A 17,352-nucleotide genomic window follows, 5' to 3' on the forward strand; every position below is an offset into this window, starting at 1 on the left:
ACATGCACTTTGAGGAAAGCCCCATCATGAAAAGGTAGCATGGAAAGTTATTTGCACAGGTACTGAAAGAAGTTCCAAGATGTGCACTCAACATCATGCACTAAAAACAGAAGCAGGTTTTCCATTCTTGTTGAAACGTTTGTCATAATCACATCTACAGAGCCTGACTCCATTTACCTCACTGACTGCAAAGACAAAACACAGAAGTTCTAAAAAGTATGTATGTGAAAGTTCAGGGATCAGACTGACATACAGAAGTTGGCAGTTGTCATCTAAACACTGAGGAAAAAAAGCAACCTAAAATCAATAGTCCAGGACCTTCCACGACTCCTTCAAGAAGCAGAGGAATGCTCTAGATGGCCCATACCTGCATCAAACCTGAAGCTTTAAAAAGTTCTTGTGGAGATCTGGTCCCAGAAATATTTGGAGAACGCAGCGACAGTATTCTACTATATACTTTGTTTCGTACCTGTTAAAAACCAGCATTAATAAAAACATTATTCTGGAGATTGAAGCTTACAAGTAAACAGCTTCCCTGTTAATTAAAATATGCAATAAACAGAGCATAGTTACACTTTTAAGCTCTTTATCTCTTGCTGCATAAAACATCTGGGACATGGATGGACGTGACATCCTTCGGTTACATGTTATAAAGGCAATATATGTACATTTGTGTGTGTGTAGATGCTACACAGAAAATGATTATTGGCAGAGAATTCATCTGGGAAACACTGCCGCTGTTCAAATAAAATTACACCAATGTTTTCCCTACAAAACTATTGCAAAGATTAATTTACTTAAACACACACATTTTATAGGAGTTATTCATAAACTCACCTACTAGTATATAACTCATCCTAAATTCTAATACCTTAGTCCCTCATACAAAGGGTCATTGACAGTGACATTGTTGCTGGGAGGGATGCGAGAGGAGAGGGAGTGAACAAGAATGATTCACTAATCCTAAACCATGGAATGTAGACATTGCAACAATTTCCAATATTGTGGTAAAACAGAAAGTCTCTTTTGTGTTGTAATTAATTTGCTCAGAATACTTAAGATTGGTTAAGTGTGGGCTTCAAGATATTTAGTTCACTATTCATGTAATTCTAGTTAAATAATAGTTCTGTATCAGAAAGACAGAAAGACAGGCAAAAGAAGAATCTTGTTTAATCCATCTTTTCACAATTAATCCATTTCTAGATGCCAGACTGTATTTTTCTTAGACTGCAGTCTAGTTTTCCTTAATGGCTATATCTAGCAAACCTTTTGCTACTAGCATTGCAGTATGAAAAACATCAGCTTCAATTAGACATCATCAGTGAACTTAAGCTTGACATTTGTGCTAATTATATAAATCAAGGAAATACGGGAAACCCATACCTCCTTATTGAAGTTGAGGAAATAGTTGGTTTGATCTGTAAGGAAGATCTCCAAAGCTGACCTTCTCAGGTTGTACCGACGCAAATGTATCTCTCGAATCTGAGAAAGGTGCCATTTGAAATCAAAACCTACCCCTAGGAACAGCACTTTGATTAGTGGCTTGGGATGTATCAAAAACTTTTCATAGACATAATGCAGTATCATTTCCAACCATTTTGCTAAGAAAATATTACTAACTTCAGCTACTGCTCTGCTGAAAGAAAGAGGCAGCACAAAATACCAGATAGAGCACAGAATTTGGATTTGCCTTCTGACCAAAACCACATTTTAAATGTATAATGCTGACAAAAAGAAGAGGGAGGTGCCATTTACGCAGCAAATGAGAGTTAATAACTTTTAAAACCAAACTTGATTAATTTTTTATAACTTTTTTTTTTTTAATACTAAGAATAGTGAATCAATTTAACAGCTCAGCAAGTACAGTTCCAGATTCCTGGTTCTGAAGGGATCAGCCAGACACTGATCATCAAGTACAACATTAATTTTAGGTACAAATTTACAACTTGTCTCTTCACAATTAGTTTGACACTCATCCTACTGAAAACAGAATGCTGAACTGCACTGAAAATAAAGAAATACTGATCGTGCTCACCTTCCTCTTTTTCAATGCTACCATCAAAGAAATAGATGTGCTGGGTAGTGATCTCCAGCCTGCCAGGTATCACATCAATTACTGTAATGAGTTCACAGTCTTCAGACAGTATTAGCTTTTCTTTCTGACTTTGCTCGTCCTTGTCATCCCTACAAAAATACCACCAAGCATTACGCAGTTGGGTAGATTATACAGTTGCTTAGGTGCTTGGGTAAAGAGTACAGTTCAGAAAATAATCAAATTCAAATAGCATTAAAAGTACAACATATAATATCATATGAAGGTACTCCTGTTAGGGGTCTTGGATGTTTCAGACTAGAATACCTAATATCATTTAACAGCATCACTCTTCAGGTTTGATATTTCAGTCTCAGGCACAATGGACTTGATCTTCTTTGAAATATGAAAATATGAGGCTGCATTTCTCTTTCTTATTTAATTGCTAGGTGCTTAAATGCTCTGACCCAGAGCAGAGCTGAGTCCTGGTTCATGTGACTGAAGTTATCTTCAGAAGCATTTGAAGAAATGCTTGCTCAGAAGTCTATATATATGACATCACAAGCAAGCATTTAATAACCTTTAAGATATAAGAAAATGTACTAGTATCACTCAAAGAAGTGCCACATCTCTACCAGACTTGAACACATGAATGCATGCACAAAATCACACGCCCAGTTACTGAAGCAAAGCATTTGGTATCTCTCCCTGCCTTCAATGAAAGCACATGAAGGAAGCACAGCAAGTCTTCTCTCTGGAATGCTATTAAACAGATTGGACTCCTGCAGATTAATACCAACCAAGCAACTATGCAGATGACAGTACAGCAAATGCCCCTGGCATCTATGAACAAGAGACAGTTCCAGTCTTGTCTGTGCCCCTACCATGCGGGCCACTTCTTGAGAACTACAGCAAATGTACATTATAGAAAAGCCTCAATTCTGTAGCTGCAGCTTCAGGCCAGCTATGAGGAATGAACCACTAAAAGATCCTCACAAACCACAAGCATTTGCTCTGCCTTATAATCCCTGGGGCTCTGTCTCTCACTCTTCACAATGATAAATCCAACAGCAACTATTCTGCTATTCAAAATTACAACAAAGCCCTGGATTGTATTGTTAAGGCCAGAAAGAAAGAGGGAAGCTTTGCATGCTAATCAGCTCCCAAAGTTGTTCCTTTCTCCTTATCCCTAGCACAGAAACAGATTTCAACTCTTCTGTTCTGCTGTACTTACAAGTTGGAACTGGCTGCTGTGTCTTCTTCAGGTAGCTCAAGAACATCATCTTCCAAGTCACTCACTTTCACCTGCTTCACCACCTCCAGAAGCAGAGACTCACTAGAGGGCTGTGTCTGATGCACTCCTATAAGCAGACATTTGAGCTCAGAAAATTTGATACAATGCTTTGGAAAGCTAAACTACCAAGGGTATTTTCTACTGCAGAATGTTGGTTTTAACTGAGTTAAGAAGCAACCAGACTTCTTAAATACTTTTGGGGGCAAGCAGAACTAAAAATACTCCTGAACTGCACTGAAAGTTATAACAGTATAAAGGGAAGACATAAACATGTAAGAAAATTTTAAACTGAATCCTGATGTGGACATTTTCAATAAAAACACTTTTCAGTGTTCTGCCAGACACCTAAATCGTGCAAGCTTCATGGAAATAGACTGCATGTGGTTTTGCTTACTTGGGTTTACAGGAGTGAGGGTTATTTGTTTGAGTCTTAATATCCAATACACCTACTTAAAGGACTGCCCAAGTAGGTTAAACTCAGCCGCTTGGCACACTTCTGAAACAAAGCAAGTCATATCTACACATGTTAATAGTAAGCTCCAAAAGGTTTTAAACAAATACTGCCTATTTCCTTTGATCTCAGTGTTTCCTTTTCTTGAAAAAAAAAAAAAAAAAAAAAAAACCTTACGAAAGAAGTCTATGTGACTGCTTATTTTTATATAACAAAGGAGTTTGGCAGGTTTGGTGGCTTGTTTTGGTTTTATGGTTTGGTTTGGGGTTTTTTGTTGTTGTTGCTTTGGTCCGTCCCCTCCCCGCCCCGAAAATACATATTTCAATGAACAAGGGGAAATTAATTCAGTAGGAAGATGCTGTTTCAGGTCAAAGCACCACTCTCATGTTATGTATTTTACTACAGAGAAAATAAAGAAAAATCAAGATTTAGCTATCTACCATCACTGATTCTTAAATACAAAGAGTAAAGCTTGTATCTTTTTTCAGTAAATATTGCAGAATACCAAGTAAAATATCAAATACTTTACCTAAATTATCTCTCAGGTCACTAGCATCCTGGTGAGAGTTGAAGTTGTAATTCTGTACTAGTTTTAGTCTCATACGTGAAAAATTTTCCACGTTTGATAGTTTCCAGTGAACAGGATGCTGTTTCCTAAGAAAATGAAAATATTCATAAAAACAGTCAAAAAAATAAAGACATGTATGAATGAACTGATTAAAAAAGAGTACCCATTTAGAAAAATACTGGTTATCCACTTGTACATTGTAAAATATAAAAGCAATAAACTGCATTTTTACTTCATATTTCACACTGCAGCTCTTATCATCCTAAAGCACTTTGTAAACACTATTCATTTTCTACTGAAATGTATCAAATTGCTCACACTTCCAGAACTTTATCCAGAATTTCCCCAAAAAGCTAAGACACGCAAAATGTATTCTTTTAAACTGAAATTACCTATAGGCATAAAAACCTCATCTTTATTATCAAGCCTGGTCACTGTTTTCCAACAGAGCCACCAATACATAGCTCTCAAAAAGTTTTTGCAACACTCCATTGATAACTGAATTTTCTTGCAACAAATAAAAAGCATTTTTCAGGTGAACGCCTCAGCATTACACTTCAAATTTTGCGTTTTGGTAATTAAATGCAGAAAACATTATTAAAAATGCATTCAATATTAACTTTGCATCTCAAGAATGGCTATCAAAGTCAATTTGACAAGTTTTCATGTGAACCTTGTCAAACTGACCATGTGAAAGAGCAAGTTAGTCATGTGAAAAAATAGGGCTTAAGCATCATTTATGGTTTGACTTAAGAACTTGAGTCTTACATTTCAGACCAAGGACCACGTTCAGAGAGCAAGTAAAGCTGTGCTGCTCTCCACTGTCTCAGAGTAGCTGTATGCTGACTGTTAAGTTGCTTTAGCATACTGTTGTACCGCAGATTTTCCTGTCGAGCCTTTCTGCTGAATGGTTCCACAAAATGCTCCTGAAAGACCATTAAAAATATATCTATCACTGAAACAACTCTAACCTTTGATAACACAGTTTTGGGGCTTCCAAGAATTCTCATAAATTAAGAAAGAACAAAAGTTTAGCAGTAAAGACTTGTGAAAATTTAAGTTAATGCTTATGAGAGAAATTTTAAAATGCTTAGTACTGGAAGAAATGGAGTCAAATTTCTACTTAAAGATATGAACTAAGAGTTATCAATGCTGAATCCATACGAAAGCAATTTTTCATGAGTATAGTTGTCATTATCTGAAATCTTATTATAACAGGTAAGATTTTTCTTTAAATTCTGATATTCTAGAATGTGAGTCAATGTACTCATCCTTTAAGCTACCTGAGTAAAAAACAACTTACTACAAGGATCCTTGCTAAAATGACAAAAGGAATACAAGAGAAATGTAACTTAGCTATAATATTTGCTGTAATTACCAGTTAATTCTAATGCTTAAGCTGAGTCTGGACTTACATAGAAAGATCAGTTCAAAACCAATTTTTCCACACATTAAATAGGAACTATGGTATTTCGAATGTTTTCATTGTAAAAACTCTCCGACTCATCTCATAATGGAGAATGTTTTAATATTACAAAATAGAAATCAGAATAAAAGAAGAAATAGTTTATAGCTAAGCATAATTTTAGGTTGCTGTCCTATGAGAAAGGCCTACTCTCCTGAAATAACTCTGCTTACAGATAAGACTCTTAAATAGAAAGAACAGAATCAAAAAGCGTATCTTACAAGTGCATATAGTCACACTGCCCACAAAAACCTTAGAACAATCAACCTGCCTGCAATCACTTGAATTGGATCATCCTGGAATTCAGTTTCTCCATCTCTGAGAAGAACTGTCTCAGGAGTTGCCTTCTAAAAAAAACTTGAACTCACTCAAAACCTTACCTGAAATTTAAGCTTACTTTCTCCTCTCTCCCGGTCTCGCTTGTGCATGTTCACCATAAATGCTTCATAACAATCTTTCCAGTAAAGTGCCATCTGCTCGTGATCATGTCTGAATGAATTCTCTTCATACTGCTTCATATTTGGAATAATCTGGTCACACCAAAACAAAAAGCACTATGTGATTTCTGAAGGAGTCCCTCTGCTTTTGTGGCTAAGAGGAGGAAAAAGAATCTACTACTTACATATTTGTCAATATAAATTTGCCACTCATCAGAGCTGCAGTATTCTTGAAAGTCCTCAAAGAAAGATGGGCTGCCATTGGTAGGAGGCAGCGAAGGGAGATGCAGGTTCATGAAGAGAAGTTCATAAATCTTGGATACCAATGTCCGAACAAGGGGTATCAAAAATGAGTAAGTTTCTGTCTTCTCTTGAATTGATCTACTCAAGATGCCTTCCAGCTTCCCCAAGAGGTAGCATGCTTCAGGCTGACTCTCAATTACCTTGGTCTGGAGAAGGGTGTTTAGCTTGGCTGCTGCCATAGCACAGACCTATACAGAAACAACAAAAAATGAATGCAATTCTCAAAATAGTAATTCTGAGCACCTATCTTTTTAGCACAGAAGTATGTACGTATTTCTAACTGCATGCCAAGTAGCCTGAAGGCACACCTGCATCAGATGGTTTACTGCGAGGTGTCCCTCCCCATGGCAAGGAGGGGTAGAACTAGATGATCTTACAGTCCTTTCCAACCTTAACTATTCTATGGCTCTACATGGGCACTGATCACTTATTCATCCTATGATGACCAAACCTGAGTCAGCTGCAACTCTAAAGTCACACAGCTGCACTGAGACAATCACATAAGCCAAAGCAATTTCATCAAACATGCACTTAGAACACAGTACCACTTGCAGGCATTTATAACAAACCTGTAAGTTATCTCGCGCAATGAATCCAAGGAGCAACTGGACTTGTACTTGTGAAAGCCTAATTGCTTCTAGGCCAGCAGAGTACCAGACTGACAGGCTATCCATGAGAGTCACTAGTTCTTCCAAGAGCTATTGTAAAAACAAGAAGATTTGCATGAAATAAAATTAGCAACAGATACTATAAAATTAGCAAGAGACACAATAATTTCAAACAGCCAAAGAGGCAACCTGCACAGTCCCCCAGGAAGGAAAACAAGGCTTCTTTTATGAATATCTGATTTAGTGAAATGCTTGAAACTTCATAATGTCTTCAAAAAAAATATTAATGTATTTTTAAAAACACTTCAAAATAAATAAATCAGGAAATACTCCCTTCTATCAGTAATTCCATAGTAGAAGTGATGCAAACTTCCTGAAAGGTAGGTACTCCCAGGGCAAATAACATATTTCACTATCCAGATGTGTTAGATTAAAACTAATATACTTGATACATTTTCTAGTAAATTACTCAGATGTAAAATCATGCTTTTGTTAAGCCACGGAATCACATGAATGCTTCTGTGGCAACCTGAAAGCTGTCCTGCTTAGAATATTAAGGTGATTTAAATTCTCCTGTTATTTTCAATTCAGGATTGGCAATTAGCACAACCCTCATGGCTCCAAAGCTCAGATCTCATTTCCAACTAGATTTCAGAAAGCTAGACCATAACAGAAAGCAAAGGTTTTACCAAGACAATGTTCAAAACCAAGCAAAAGCTATAAGATTAAGCTACGCTTACTTATAAGCAGTCATTTTAGAAAACAGCTTAGGAATTACTGTGTTGATGACTCTTAACATTACTTTCTTTTCCTTCAAAAGTAGGCTTAAACCACCTGATTTTTCTTTAAGGATTTATCATGACAATGATGGTTTATATATAACACTTCCCCCCTCTGCCCTTGAAAAATGGAAAAAAAAAAAAAAAATCAATGGCAACTCAACCAGTGAAGGAAGCAAGACCACTGCCAGAAATTACATGTATGTTGAGGCAAATTATAGGTGTCTACAACATGTCAAGAAGGCAAGAGAAGCAGATAGACAACAGAAAGCTTCTTTACCTTACTAGTTACTGTGTTTGCTAGTCACTTTCTTCCTCAGACCTCATGTTTCTGGCTCTGATACTTAAAATTGAGCTATTTGCATATATATGCACAAAATCACGTTTAAACTCCAATATGGGTCAAAGCCCAGAAGTGACATTACTCCACTTGCAAGTAAGAGTAGAGTTTGGGCTGGTCTTTTATTCAGGACACATACAATGTAACACACAATACAGGCTGATTAAGAGTGCAAAATCTGTTTAGGCTACAACTGACTTGGTTTCATTAGCTCCCACATTTTCTAAATATTTCTCCATCTGAAGAGACCTGGATTTTCAATAAATTGTACCATTTAAAGGCCTATTTAGCTTACACAATTAATTATATTTCCTATAGTAAGTATTCATGCTTTTTTACTCATTAAGGGGCAATCCATTCCACTATGAACCCTTTAATATCTAAATTTAAAAGCATATGCCTAGAAGGGATGAGAGTATCTAAGCTGACAACTTTTTCATAACTATTTCAATGTAAACACAGTGTTTCCATCATGCAGTCACTATACCTTTTCAGTCCACAAATTTGAATTAACTAGTCCTTCTGCCTGCAGGAAGTCCTGTACAATTAGCAAGAGCTTGAAGGCATTTTCAGCATGTGTAGGGAGAGCTTTTGAATCTCTGTTATCAGTGACTGACCATTCTAACATCTTCTCCAGCAAGCTGCATAGAAAACAAAATCCGAAAGTAATTATTACATGTTCTAAATGTAAGTGGCTTTAAAAAAAAAATCCAATTAAGTATTTAATTGAACTGCCTAGTCTGTAGTGACATAACTGCCATCTCCTCAATAAGCCAAAGAGGTACAAGAGACTTTGAGAGGCTCATAAAACCAGCAACAGAGTTTCAAAATCTTATTGCCACATGACACCACTAAATAGGTAGCAGAATACACTTCTGAAAGTGGGTGATGAGAGAGCAACAAAAAATACACCTTGTTGGGAAACAGCCACCTCTTCCCAATGTCACTATTGCCCCTTATTTTTCTGTTTTTCCTCAAAAGGGATGAAAGAACCTGTCCTTGAACTGTACACTCACTTGAGTTTTATTTCATCAGAAGGCCGCAGCAACTCATTGGATATCCCCAGTTTGGTCAGTGCAGAAAACACCTGTCCTCTCTCAATCCAAGCAGCATCATCAGATTTCTCAACGCCTTTCCACATAATACACAGTAGGATGTCTGTAAGTAACTGTATGAGTTCATTATCACCCCCCTACGAAAGAAGATAAATGTTTACAGCCCTTCTAGAACACTTTCAAAACATTTCTTGTTCATCACAGTCCTTACGCTTCCATGTTTCAGCATTTTCGAAAACTCTGCAGTCTGAAGTCCAACTGCCAAATACATGAAAATGCAAATACCAGAGACTCTGGCTTGCTTGGATGTTGGAATAGATACCAACTTGACTTCAACATTGCTATTTCAACCTGACCTTCAGCTACTCTTCACAGCTGTGAATTCTTCACAGCAAGTCTGCTCCCTGCCTCCTCTGGATGACAAAGAATGTTGAAATATTAAGGGGTGGGGGAGCTGGTAGGTTTGTTATTGGGGGGAGGAACGCAGTGGGGCAGGGAATCTTATGTTCTTTCTGTTGTTGTTATTCTTTCAACATCAAAGCCATTCCAACTACCCAACAAAAAAAAGACATTACAAAACAAAATACCCCTAATTGCTGTAATAGAGATATACTGTTTGCTTTTCTGTTGGAAGATGGGAGGAACAAAAAATAGACAATAATTATCCATCAGAGAGATGACTGAAAATAAAGGAATTGCAGACATTTGTAAAAATCTAACCACACAGAGAGAACTACTTACTCCTTGGTTTTCAAATAAGGAAAGATCAGAGGGGAAGCCCACATCATTTATAACACCCAGCTCTTTGTCAGGCTGCCCAGAGAATGGTTTCGTGTTCTCTGTAGGTGATGGTGTGCTGGGCTGGCTATCTGTCATCTGATTCACAATGTCAGCCAATTCATACGAGTCCACACTGGACAGATCTAAACTTAAATGTGATGGGTTACTGTGCCACAGTTCTTCTCGGTCCTCCAACCTAAAGGACATCTCCACTGTGGATGCATCCTCCAATGGCATAACAGAGAAATGAGCAGGGACATCCAGGGATTTGTTGTCTTCTAAACTCCATTGATCAAACAGACCATTAACAGATGCAAAGCTGCCAGTTTTGTCTCCCTCTGCCTTATCAGATTGATGTTTCTGAAGCTCTTCAGCAGGAGGCTTTTTTTCCTCTTCCCTTGTGGAATCACCCCTGTTCTCTTTAAAGACAATCTGAACATCTGAGTTTTCTTTCAGGAATAGTCTAATCAAAGTGTCCTGCCAGCCCAGTTGCTGAGAAATCTGTTGTGCTGCATCCAACTGGGAATGCAAAAGGTGCAAAACCTAAGGATAGAAGAAGATATCCCACACCTACACATTACTTTTTGCTTGTAACTGCATTGATCCTACAATTTTTTTTTGTGGTTAATAAGAAGCAAACAAGCCATAAATTAATTCTTCTCATTAGAAAAAATATATTTGAGAAAAAACAAAAAAATTCTGAGGAGTAGTGGAGAAAAGAAGCGTATCAAAGCATTCAGCCACTTTTCTGCAACAATTCCAGCTAAAGCCAGTTATCACAACAAATAATCCTATTCAGCCACTACTCTACAAGAAAAGAAAATCTAGAACAGAAAATATGGATGATTAGGAGCCATTAAATAGATAAAATAAAGAAAGCTGCAGTATTAATAGCTTACTGATAATACACATTATCATTTCACTTCTTTCACTTTGAGAAACCTTAATAGACAATATAGTGCCTCACAGCTACATTCAGTACCATCAATTCCAGTGATGCAAGCCAGACAGGGTTCAGTTTAGGAAGAAATCACTGTTAAGTCACCATTTCTTCCCTATAATTTCCCTGAATCCTCGACCATGCCCTTGAACCACAATATGATCCATCAAAATAACATATTAAAAATGCAAGCTATTTGAGAATCATGATAGACATTTTGGTTTTCTTTTGTTTTTTAAGAGGACTTGAATACATAAAATTCAACATTAAATGATGACAGATGGGCTTCATTTTTAACATATGTCATTGCTTAGGAGAGCAGTAGCAACAAATACCACTCCTGTGTCTCAAAGAATTAAGATACCACACTATACAACTTACAGGCTTAAAGGACAGTATTTCAGTTTTAAAGGAGATGACTAACCTTTCTACAGATAACCACTCTCACATTTATATCTGATCTGTGAGCCAGATGCACTACAGCTAATAGATCTTTATAATTCACAACAGGATCTGTAGGGGAGAAAAAACAAACATGGTATCATGCAAGAGAATGTAAGGGCCAAATATTAAAAATTGCCTTAGAGCTCACTTCTACATCCAGGCATAGTAAGGGAACAAACTTAAAGGAACTAAGAAAACATTAGTAGAGACTAATGAGAACTTCAAATAGAACAGCTCCATAAGTTAAGAGCTCTAGTTTTCCTGAGTAAAAACCCAAATATATTTGCCTCCCAGCAGCACGAATTTACTAATGCTAAGCACAACACTTGCTAATTACCTGCATACAGAACTTGGTTAAGAAGGTTTTTAATAAGAGAAACAGTAACTGACGATTCATTCAGAAGGAGCCCCAGTCCAGAGTATCCCACTTCTCTGAGCCTCATACGGTGCTTACTACGTTCATAAACTTTAGTACATTTCAGCATCTCTTCCACAATCTGCAATGAAAAGTTCACAAGAACGCAAAATAAATGCAAGGGAGCACCCAGATCACTTAAACTTAATCATATGTAACAGGCTGATGCACTATTTTTAAAGTTTACTTTGTATGCCAACTCAAACAACATGGACTTCTTTTTTTCCAGATCTCCATACTTTTATTTCAAGAAAATACTAACTCCACCATGACTATTTTAACAAACAGTAACATCTAACTAACACGAGAGAAGAAAAAAATTATAGAACTTGGAGGTTTAGTATCTTTGCAATACACTTCTGCAGTCAGACCATTCATAAAATGCAAATTTATATTCAATTGATTACTTTAAAATCATAGAATTCAATTTGTTACCTTGAACACAAGTTCTCTAAGCCTGTCAGAGTACCTTTGATGCAATAACAGAGCATAAAGAATATCAGCATTCCCTGGTTCAAAAAGCAATAGAAAAAGCTGGTCTGGGATTGGGCTGGAATGAAGCAGGCTGAAGAGAACATCCAGAATTCCACACAGCTACAAAATTAAGACAATTGCATTAATCCACAGTTCATTCAGGCTTTGTGCTCTGTTTGGAAAAAGTTTTCTTGGCTTTTAAATTTTACCCTTTGCTTGTTACAGACATTTTATCTGCTCTATATTATGCATTTAAAATTTTTAATACATTTTTTCCATATATAGAACACCTTATCAAACTCTAATTAGAGCTACAAAGCAAGTTCAAGTTTTCTTGATGTCTACTAAATAGAAACCACATCATTACAGCTTTTGATCAGTTTAAGTCCAATTCATTTAGGTTTGTAAACTAAGAGAACTTTTCTAATGACAGCATTACAAAATATGTGCTTTCTGCTCTCTTTAGGGGAAAAGAAAACCATTAAAAATTTGGCCACCTGCAGAGCACTATGTCAAGCACCCAGACTCCTTCCATAACCTGCCTTAGCTACTAATAAACAGAACCACACAGAACGCTTTGCTCATGGTCTTTTTCTTTTTTGTTCCCTCCGCTTTAAGCACACAACATTTCAAAGCACCAAGAAGGCAAATCAAAAACATGTACAGTTTAAACTATTAATTTATGCCATATTGGATACCTGCTCCTCTTCACTGGTGGCAGCGATGTATCCTACGATGCTCTGTATTTCTTCATGTGTTCCACCTTTGCTCAGGAAATATTTGATCAAACCATAGAGGGACGTCCGTATTGTTCTGAGGTCATCAGGAGCCAAATCGCTGTCTTTACAGCTACTCCTATACACCAATAGGCAGGAAGGCAACCCATGAAAGTTCTTCATGACTCATTAACAGCAGCTAGACTGTACTAGTTTTGTCATTTTTCACTACCCAGATAGCATGGCACAAGCTATCAATTTTTACTAAAGTAAAACAACTGGATGGTAATAAGCAATAGTAGACCAGACCTACCAAGTCTGAAAAAAGCCCTGAAATGTAGACTTGTACTGATCAGGACACAGGTCAGGATTTCAGGTTCCCCTCCCACCCTCTAAATGAAAGAGCCAAGCTTCCTCAGTGATGTAACTATACTCGTAAGCAGATATAAATCACAAGACTGAAAGCCAAAATGTTATATTCTTAAAAGTCCTACTTAAAATTCTACAAGAATATAGAAGAACTTCAGATGATAGTCACCCTCTCTTTTTATAATGGTAATGATGACAACTTGCATTGTTGATAACAAGTTCTTCAATTTAGTAATTTTAATGACTTCCAAGCATTTCTAGTATAACTGACATGAATTTTACATAATCCTACATGTGCAGGTTTTGGCTGGGGTAGAGATAATTTTCTTCATAGTAGTTAGTATGAGGCTGTGCTCTGGAATTGTGCTGGAAACAGTTGATAACACAGGGATGCTTTCATTACTGCTGAGCCATGCTCACACTGAGTCAAGGCCTTTTCTACTCCTTATACAACCAACCCAAGGAATATTCCATTCCACATGATGTCATGCTCAGCATATAAAGCTGGGAGAAGGAGGAAGCAGGGGTGGAGGGGACATTCAGAGTGATGCCTTTTATATTCCCAGGTAACTATTAGGTGTGATGGAGCTCTGCTTTCCTGGAGATGGCTCAACACCCGCCTGCTGATGAGAAGTGGTGAATGAATTCCTTATTTTGCTTTGCTTGCATTCAATGGCTTTTGCTTTACCCTTTAAACTGTCTTTATCTCAACCTATGAGTTTTCTCACTTTCACTCTTTCAATTCTCACTCCTAACCCACTCAGGGGAAGTTAGCAAAAGGCGTGGGGTTAAACCATGACACTATCATAAAAATTAAAGTCAAGGAAAAGTATTAAGTCAAATGGAAGAAAAACAGTGCTATTTTGAAAATTAAATCAACCACCAAAAACCAACCTGCAGCTTTATTTTTTAATTTTCTCACTAGGATGATGGGGAAAAAAATCAAAAACAAACTGACAGACACATACAATAAATGAGGAATTGGAAGAGGTAAAACTCATACCCATAATAAATCCTGAGTGTATCTAGAAGAAACTGCACACCATATTTCTTTCTGAAGAGTCGTCTGCTGTCTTTGATGATTGTAGAAAGATACTGTATGTGCCCTACAAAGCAAAGTTTTTTATTAGAACCTACATAAAGGTTTATGTCAAGTGAAGTGTATTGTGTCTTTGCACAGTTGCCCAAATCCAAGAGCTCACCAATTCTGAATGGGAAGTCCCCACTGTTCCAGATACTGAAGTCAAAAAGTAAGTGTTGATACATCTGTTGCAAAAGCTGCATGTTCTTTTCTACAGAGACTTGTTCTATCAACAACTGCACAGCCATCAGGACATTCGCATCCATTAAGATGGTTGGCACCTTTCAAAATAACGACATGTGTTAGCACTAAAAATACTGAATGCCCTAAAAAACTACCATTTTTTTAATCAAATTTTGGGATTCTTTTATCTTCTACAGCAATGTCTGCTTACGTTAAAGCAATACAAGAAACACAAAACACGTCCAGTTTGAATAATTAAACACAGTATGCATAACAAATTAAGTAGAACATAAAAAAGCACCAAAACACAGTGTTTCACTTCGCAAATCAAGATCAACTCCTCACACTTTTTTTGTTTTCAGAAACATGAGAAAGGAAAGCACATACTAAGGAGACCTTTGAAGACCTTAGTATCCTGGCTAAACTAAGACAGTTCTAAAGTAATCAGGACCTCATCCATAACATTCATTACTAAAGGATGTTCCTCTAACTTCCCCACCTTCTGTAACAAGGCTCCAAGCGTGGCAACTCCATGGGAGTGAATGAGATTTTCTTGGTTAACATGGTGTCTCTGAATAAAGTGTTTTATCATCAAGATAAAAGTTGCAACAATGTTCTTCTCCAGGCGGGCTTCTGCAAAACAGAACAGCAGTAGCAAAAGCTTCATGGCTTATTGTTGGACCACTGCACAAAAGCAGAGGGAAGAAGTAAAATCAAGTGTTCATATTCCTCGCTATTTCCTGAGCTTCTCAACTTCTTTTCTGTTTGCTCCCTAGCTGCAGGCTGTCTTAAGATTTTTCCAGTGCAGAGTCATAGTTGTTCCATGTCTCTCCAGAGCCTGACTTCAGCTGCTTTATCCATCTGGCTGCACACTGGACATTCTCTTTCAATTACAATCTTTTACATAAGATGCAGTATTCTCCCTTTCTAGTAGAAAACTGACACTTTCTAGCCATGACATGCAAAAGTTTAAGAGACAGAGAGAAAAAAGGTACTATATTATTATTTACTTCATGTCATCTGAAAAAAAAATAAAAATAAAAATCAACCAACCAAAAAAGTCAAAACCCCTTTTTTCCACTGTTTTCTGTTAAGATCAAAGTTCGTTTTCAGTGGTATTAGCACAGTTTAAAAAAAGAAAAAAAGAAAAAAATCTATTCTTAAAGCTTCCTTTCCATATTTTTAAATTTTAATCCTAAAATCTGAAAATCTGACTGTATGGAATAGCTAGGAGTCTGAACATTTTCTTACTAAAAGTTTGGCTAAAGGCTAAACAATACTGCTCTGATGTTGCAAATTATTTGTGTGGCTGGCTGATCCAGCACTCAAGTTGTAGGAAAGCTCCTCCTATTGACAGAGTAGGCTTTGCATCAAACAATTTCTCAAAACGATCAGAACAAACCTTTCAGAATTACACTAATGTAATAGTAAATCATGAAAAGAAAAATAATACTATTAAATATAGCTATATTTGAAATACGTAAGTTAATTTTACAGAGTGCTAAACAGTTTGTACTGAGTATCTACGTCAGATATAGAGGAACAGAAAAACACCTTTCAGCTTTACATAGGTACTCTGCAAAAGCTACCACATAATAAAATGGCTTTCTGTCATTACAGGGAGACTTTTAATAAACAAGCTTAAAAATTACTTCAGTTCAACTGTAGTTTCCTACCTGATGCCTTAGTGGATGACAACACCACCCAGTCTCCCTCTACAGGAGTAGCTAGCTCTGGAGGTAGAGTTTCCCCTTCAGACTTCTCGGGCACCTTTCCACCAAGAAAACTGATCTGCTCCAGCAATGGAAACAGCACATTTATTCCACCAATACAGTTGATCATATCCTAAATCAAGAGGAAAAAAAGCAGGGAAAACATCACCATAACTAAAATCCCCTAATCTATGTAACATAAATTTACTTCAAATGCAAGAAACCTTACACACTCATGAATTAATCAGAATGTTTCACATACCACTTAGAAACTAGTTTAAAACACTGTTTAACAGAACTCCCCAAGTTTCAGACACTGCAATTATACACGTACCTTCTTGTCAGCTCTTGTTTTGGAAGTGCATTTTCACATTTTCCTCCTCCTCTCCCCACATAAACATGGGAAGTGAAAGATAAAAATCTTAAAAAGAATCTTCTGCTAAGTATATTCGAAAACTAGGAAAAACATTTCTCCTATTTCTCAGATACTCACAGCAAGCAGTAAGAAAACACTGTACACCCTTTAATCGCATTCCTGCAAGATTTCAACTTCGGAGAGTTAATATATAATAAAATTTTATTTCCACCCCCGCAAGTAACTTTACACATACTCCAGTTCTAAGCCTCTTTAAAGTTCAGGTCTCCTAAGCCCTCTTTTTCCCTCCCTCCTCAAGCAGGGATAGCATGAGATTTCACTTCTTGTGGTGAGGTATAAGATACTCTAAGATTTCTAGAAGTGACTCACAATGCCACTTAGAAAATTAGGGTCTCAGCAAACTAACTAGACACACCTATTAATTTGCCCATCTTAATCAAATGAAAACTATTGCACAGTAAAATTTTAACAGCCAAAAGACCCCAATATCCTGTAAACCAATTTATTAATGTTAGATATTATTCTCCTGT

General features: G+C 36.9%; 1 protein-coding gene across 4 annotated transcripts in view; it reads right to left on the reverse strand.

The window, feature by feature from the left end:
• The window catches only part of NBEAL1 (neurobeachin like 1), an 85,352-nt gene that overhangs the window by 22,411 nt on the left and 45,589 nt on the right, over window positions 1–17,352 (reverse strand). For all 4 annotated transcript variants that reach the window (XM_065670162.1, XM_065670160.1, XM_065670161.1 and 1 more), the window contains 20 exons: window positions 16,411–16,579; window positions 15,234–15,367; window positions 14,673–14,832; window positions 14,474–14,576; window positions 13,084–13,240; window positions 12,347–12,505; window positions 11,834–11,993; window positions 11,477–11,565; window positions 10,074–10,655; window positions 9,294–9,469; window positions 8,765–8,918; window positions 7,120–7,248; window positions 6,433–6,738; window positions 6,191–6,340; window positions 5,114–5,271; window positions 4,307–4,431; window positions 3,267–3,393; window positions 2,036–2,184; window positions 1,384–1,517; window positions 368–469 (listed from right to left, as the gene is read on the reverse strand). In XM_065670162.1, the coding sequence (XP_065526234.1) occupies window positions 368–469; window positions 1,384–1,517; window positions 2,036–2,184; window positions 3,267–3,393; window positions 4,307–4,431; window positions 5,114–5,271; window positions 6,191–6,340; window positions 6,433–6,738; window positions 7,120–7,248; window positions 8,765–8,918; window positions 9,294–9,469; window positions 10,074–10,655; window positions 11,477–11,565; window positions 11,834–11,993; window positions 12,347–12,505; window positions 13,084–13,240; window positions 14,474–14,576; window positions 14,673–14,832; window positions 15,234–15,367; window positions 16,411–16,579 (3,423 nt within the window). The remainder of the gene's footprint in view (window positions 1–367; window positions 470–1,383; window positions 1,518–2,035; window positions 2,185–3,266; window positions 3,394–4,306; window positions 4,432–5,113; window positions 5,272–6,190; window positions 6,341–6,432; window positions 6,739–7,119; window positions 7,249–8,764; window positions 8,919–9,293; window positions 9,470–10,073; window positions 10,656–11,476; window positions 11,566–11,833; window positions 11,994–12,346; window positions 12,506–13,083; window positions 13,241–14,473; window positions 14,577–14,672; window positions 14,833–15,233; window positions 15,368–16,410; window positions 16,580–17,352) is intronic.

Source organism: Lathamus discolor, chromosome 3 (genome assembly GCF_037157495.1).
Source record: "Lathamus discolor isolate bLatDis1 chromosome 3, bLatDis1.hap1, whole genome shotgun sequence".
NCBI lineage: Eukaryota > Metazoa > Chordata > Aves > Psittaciformes > Psittacidae > Lathamus > Lathamus discolor.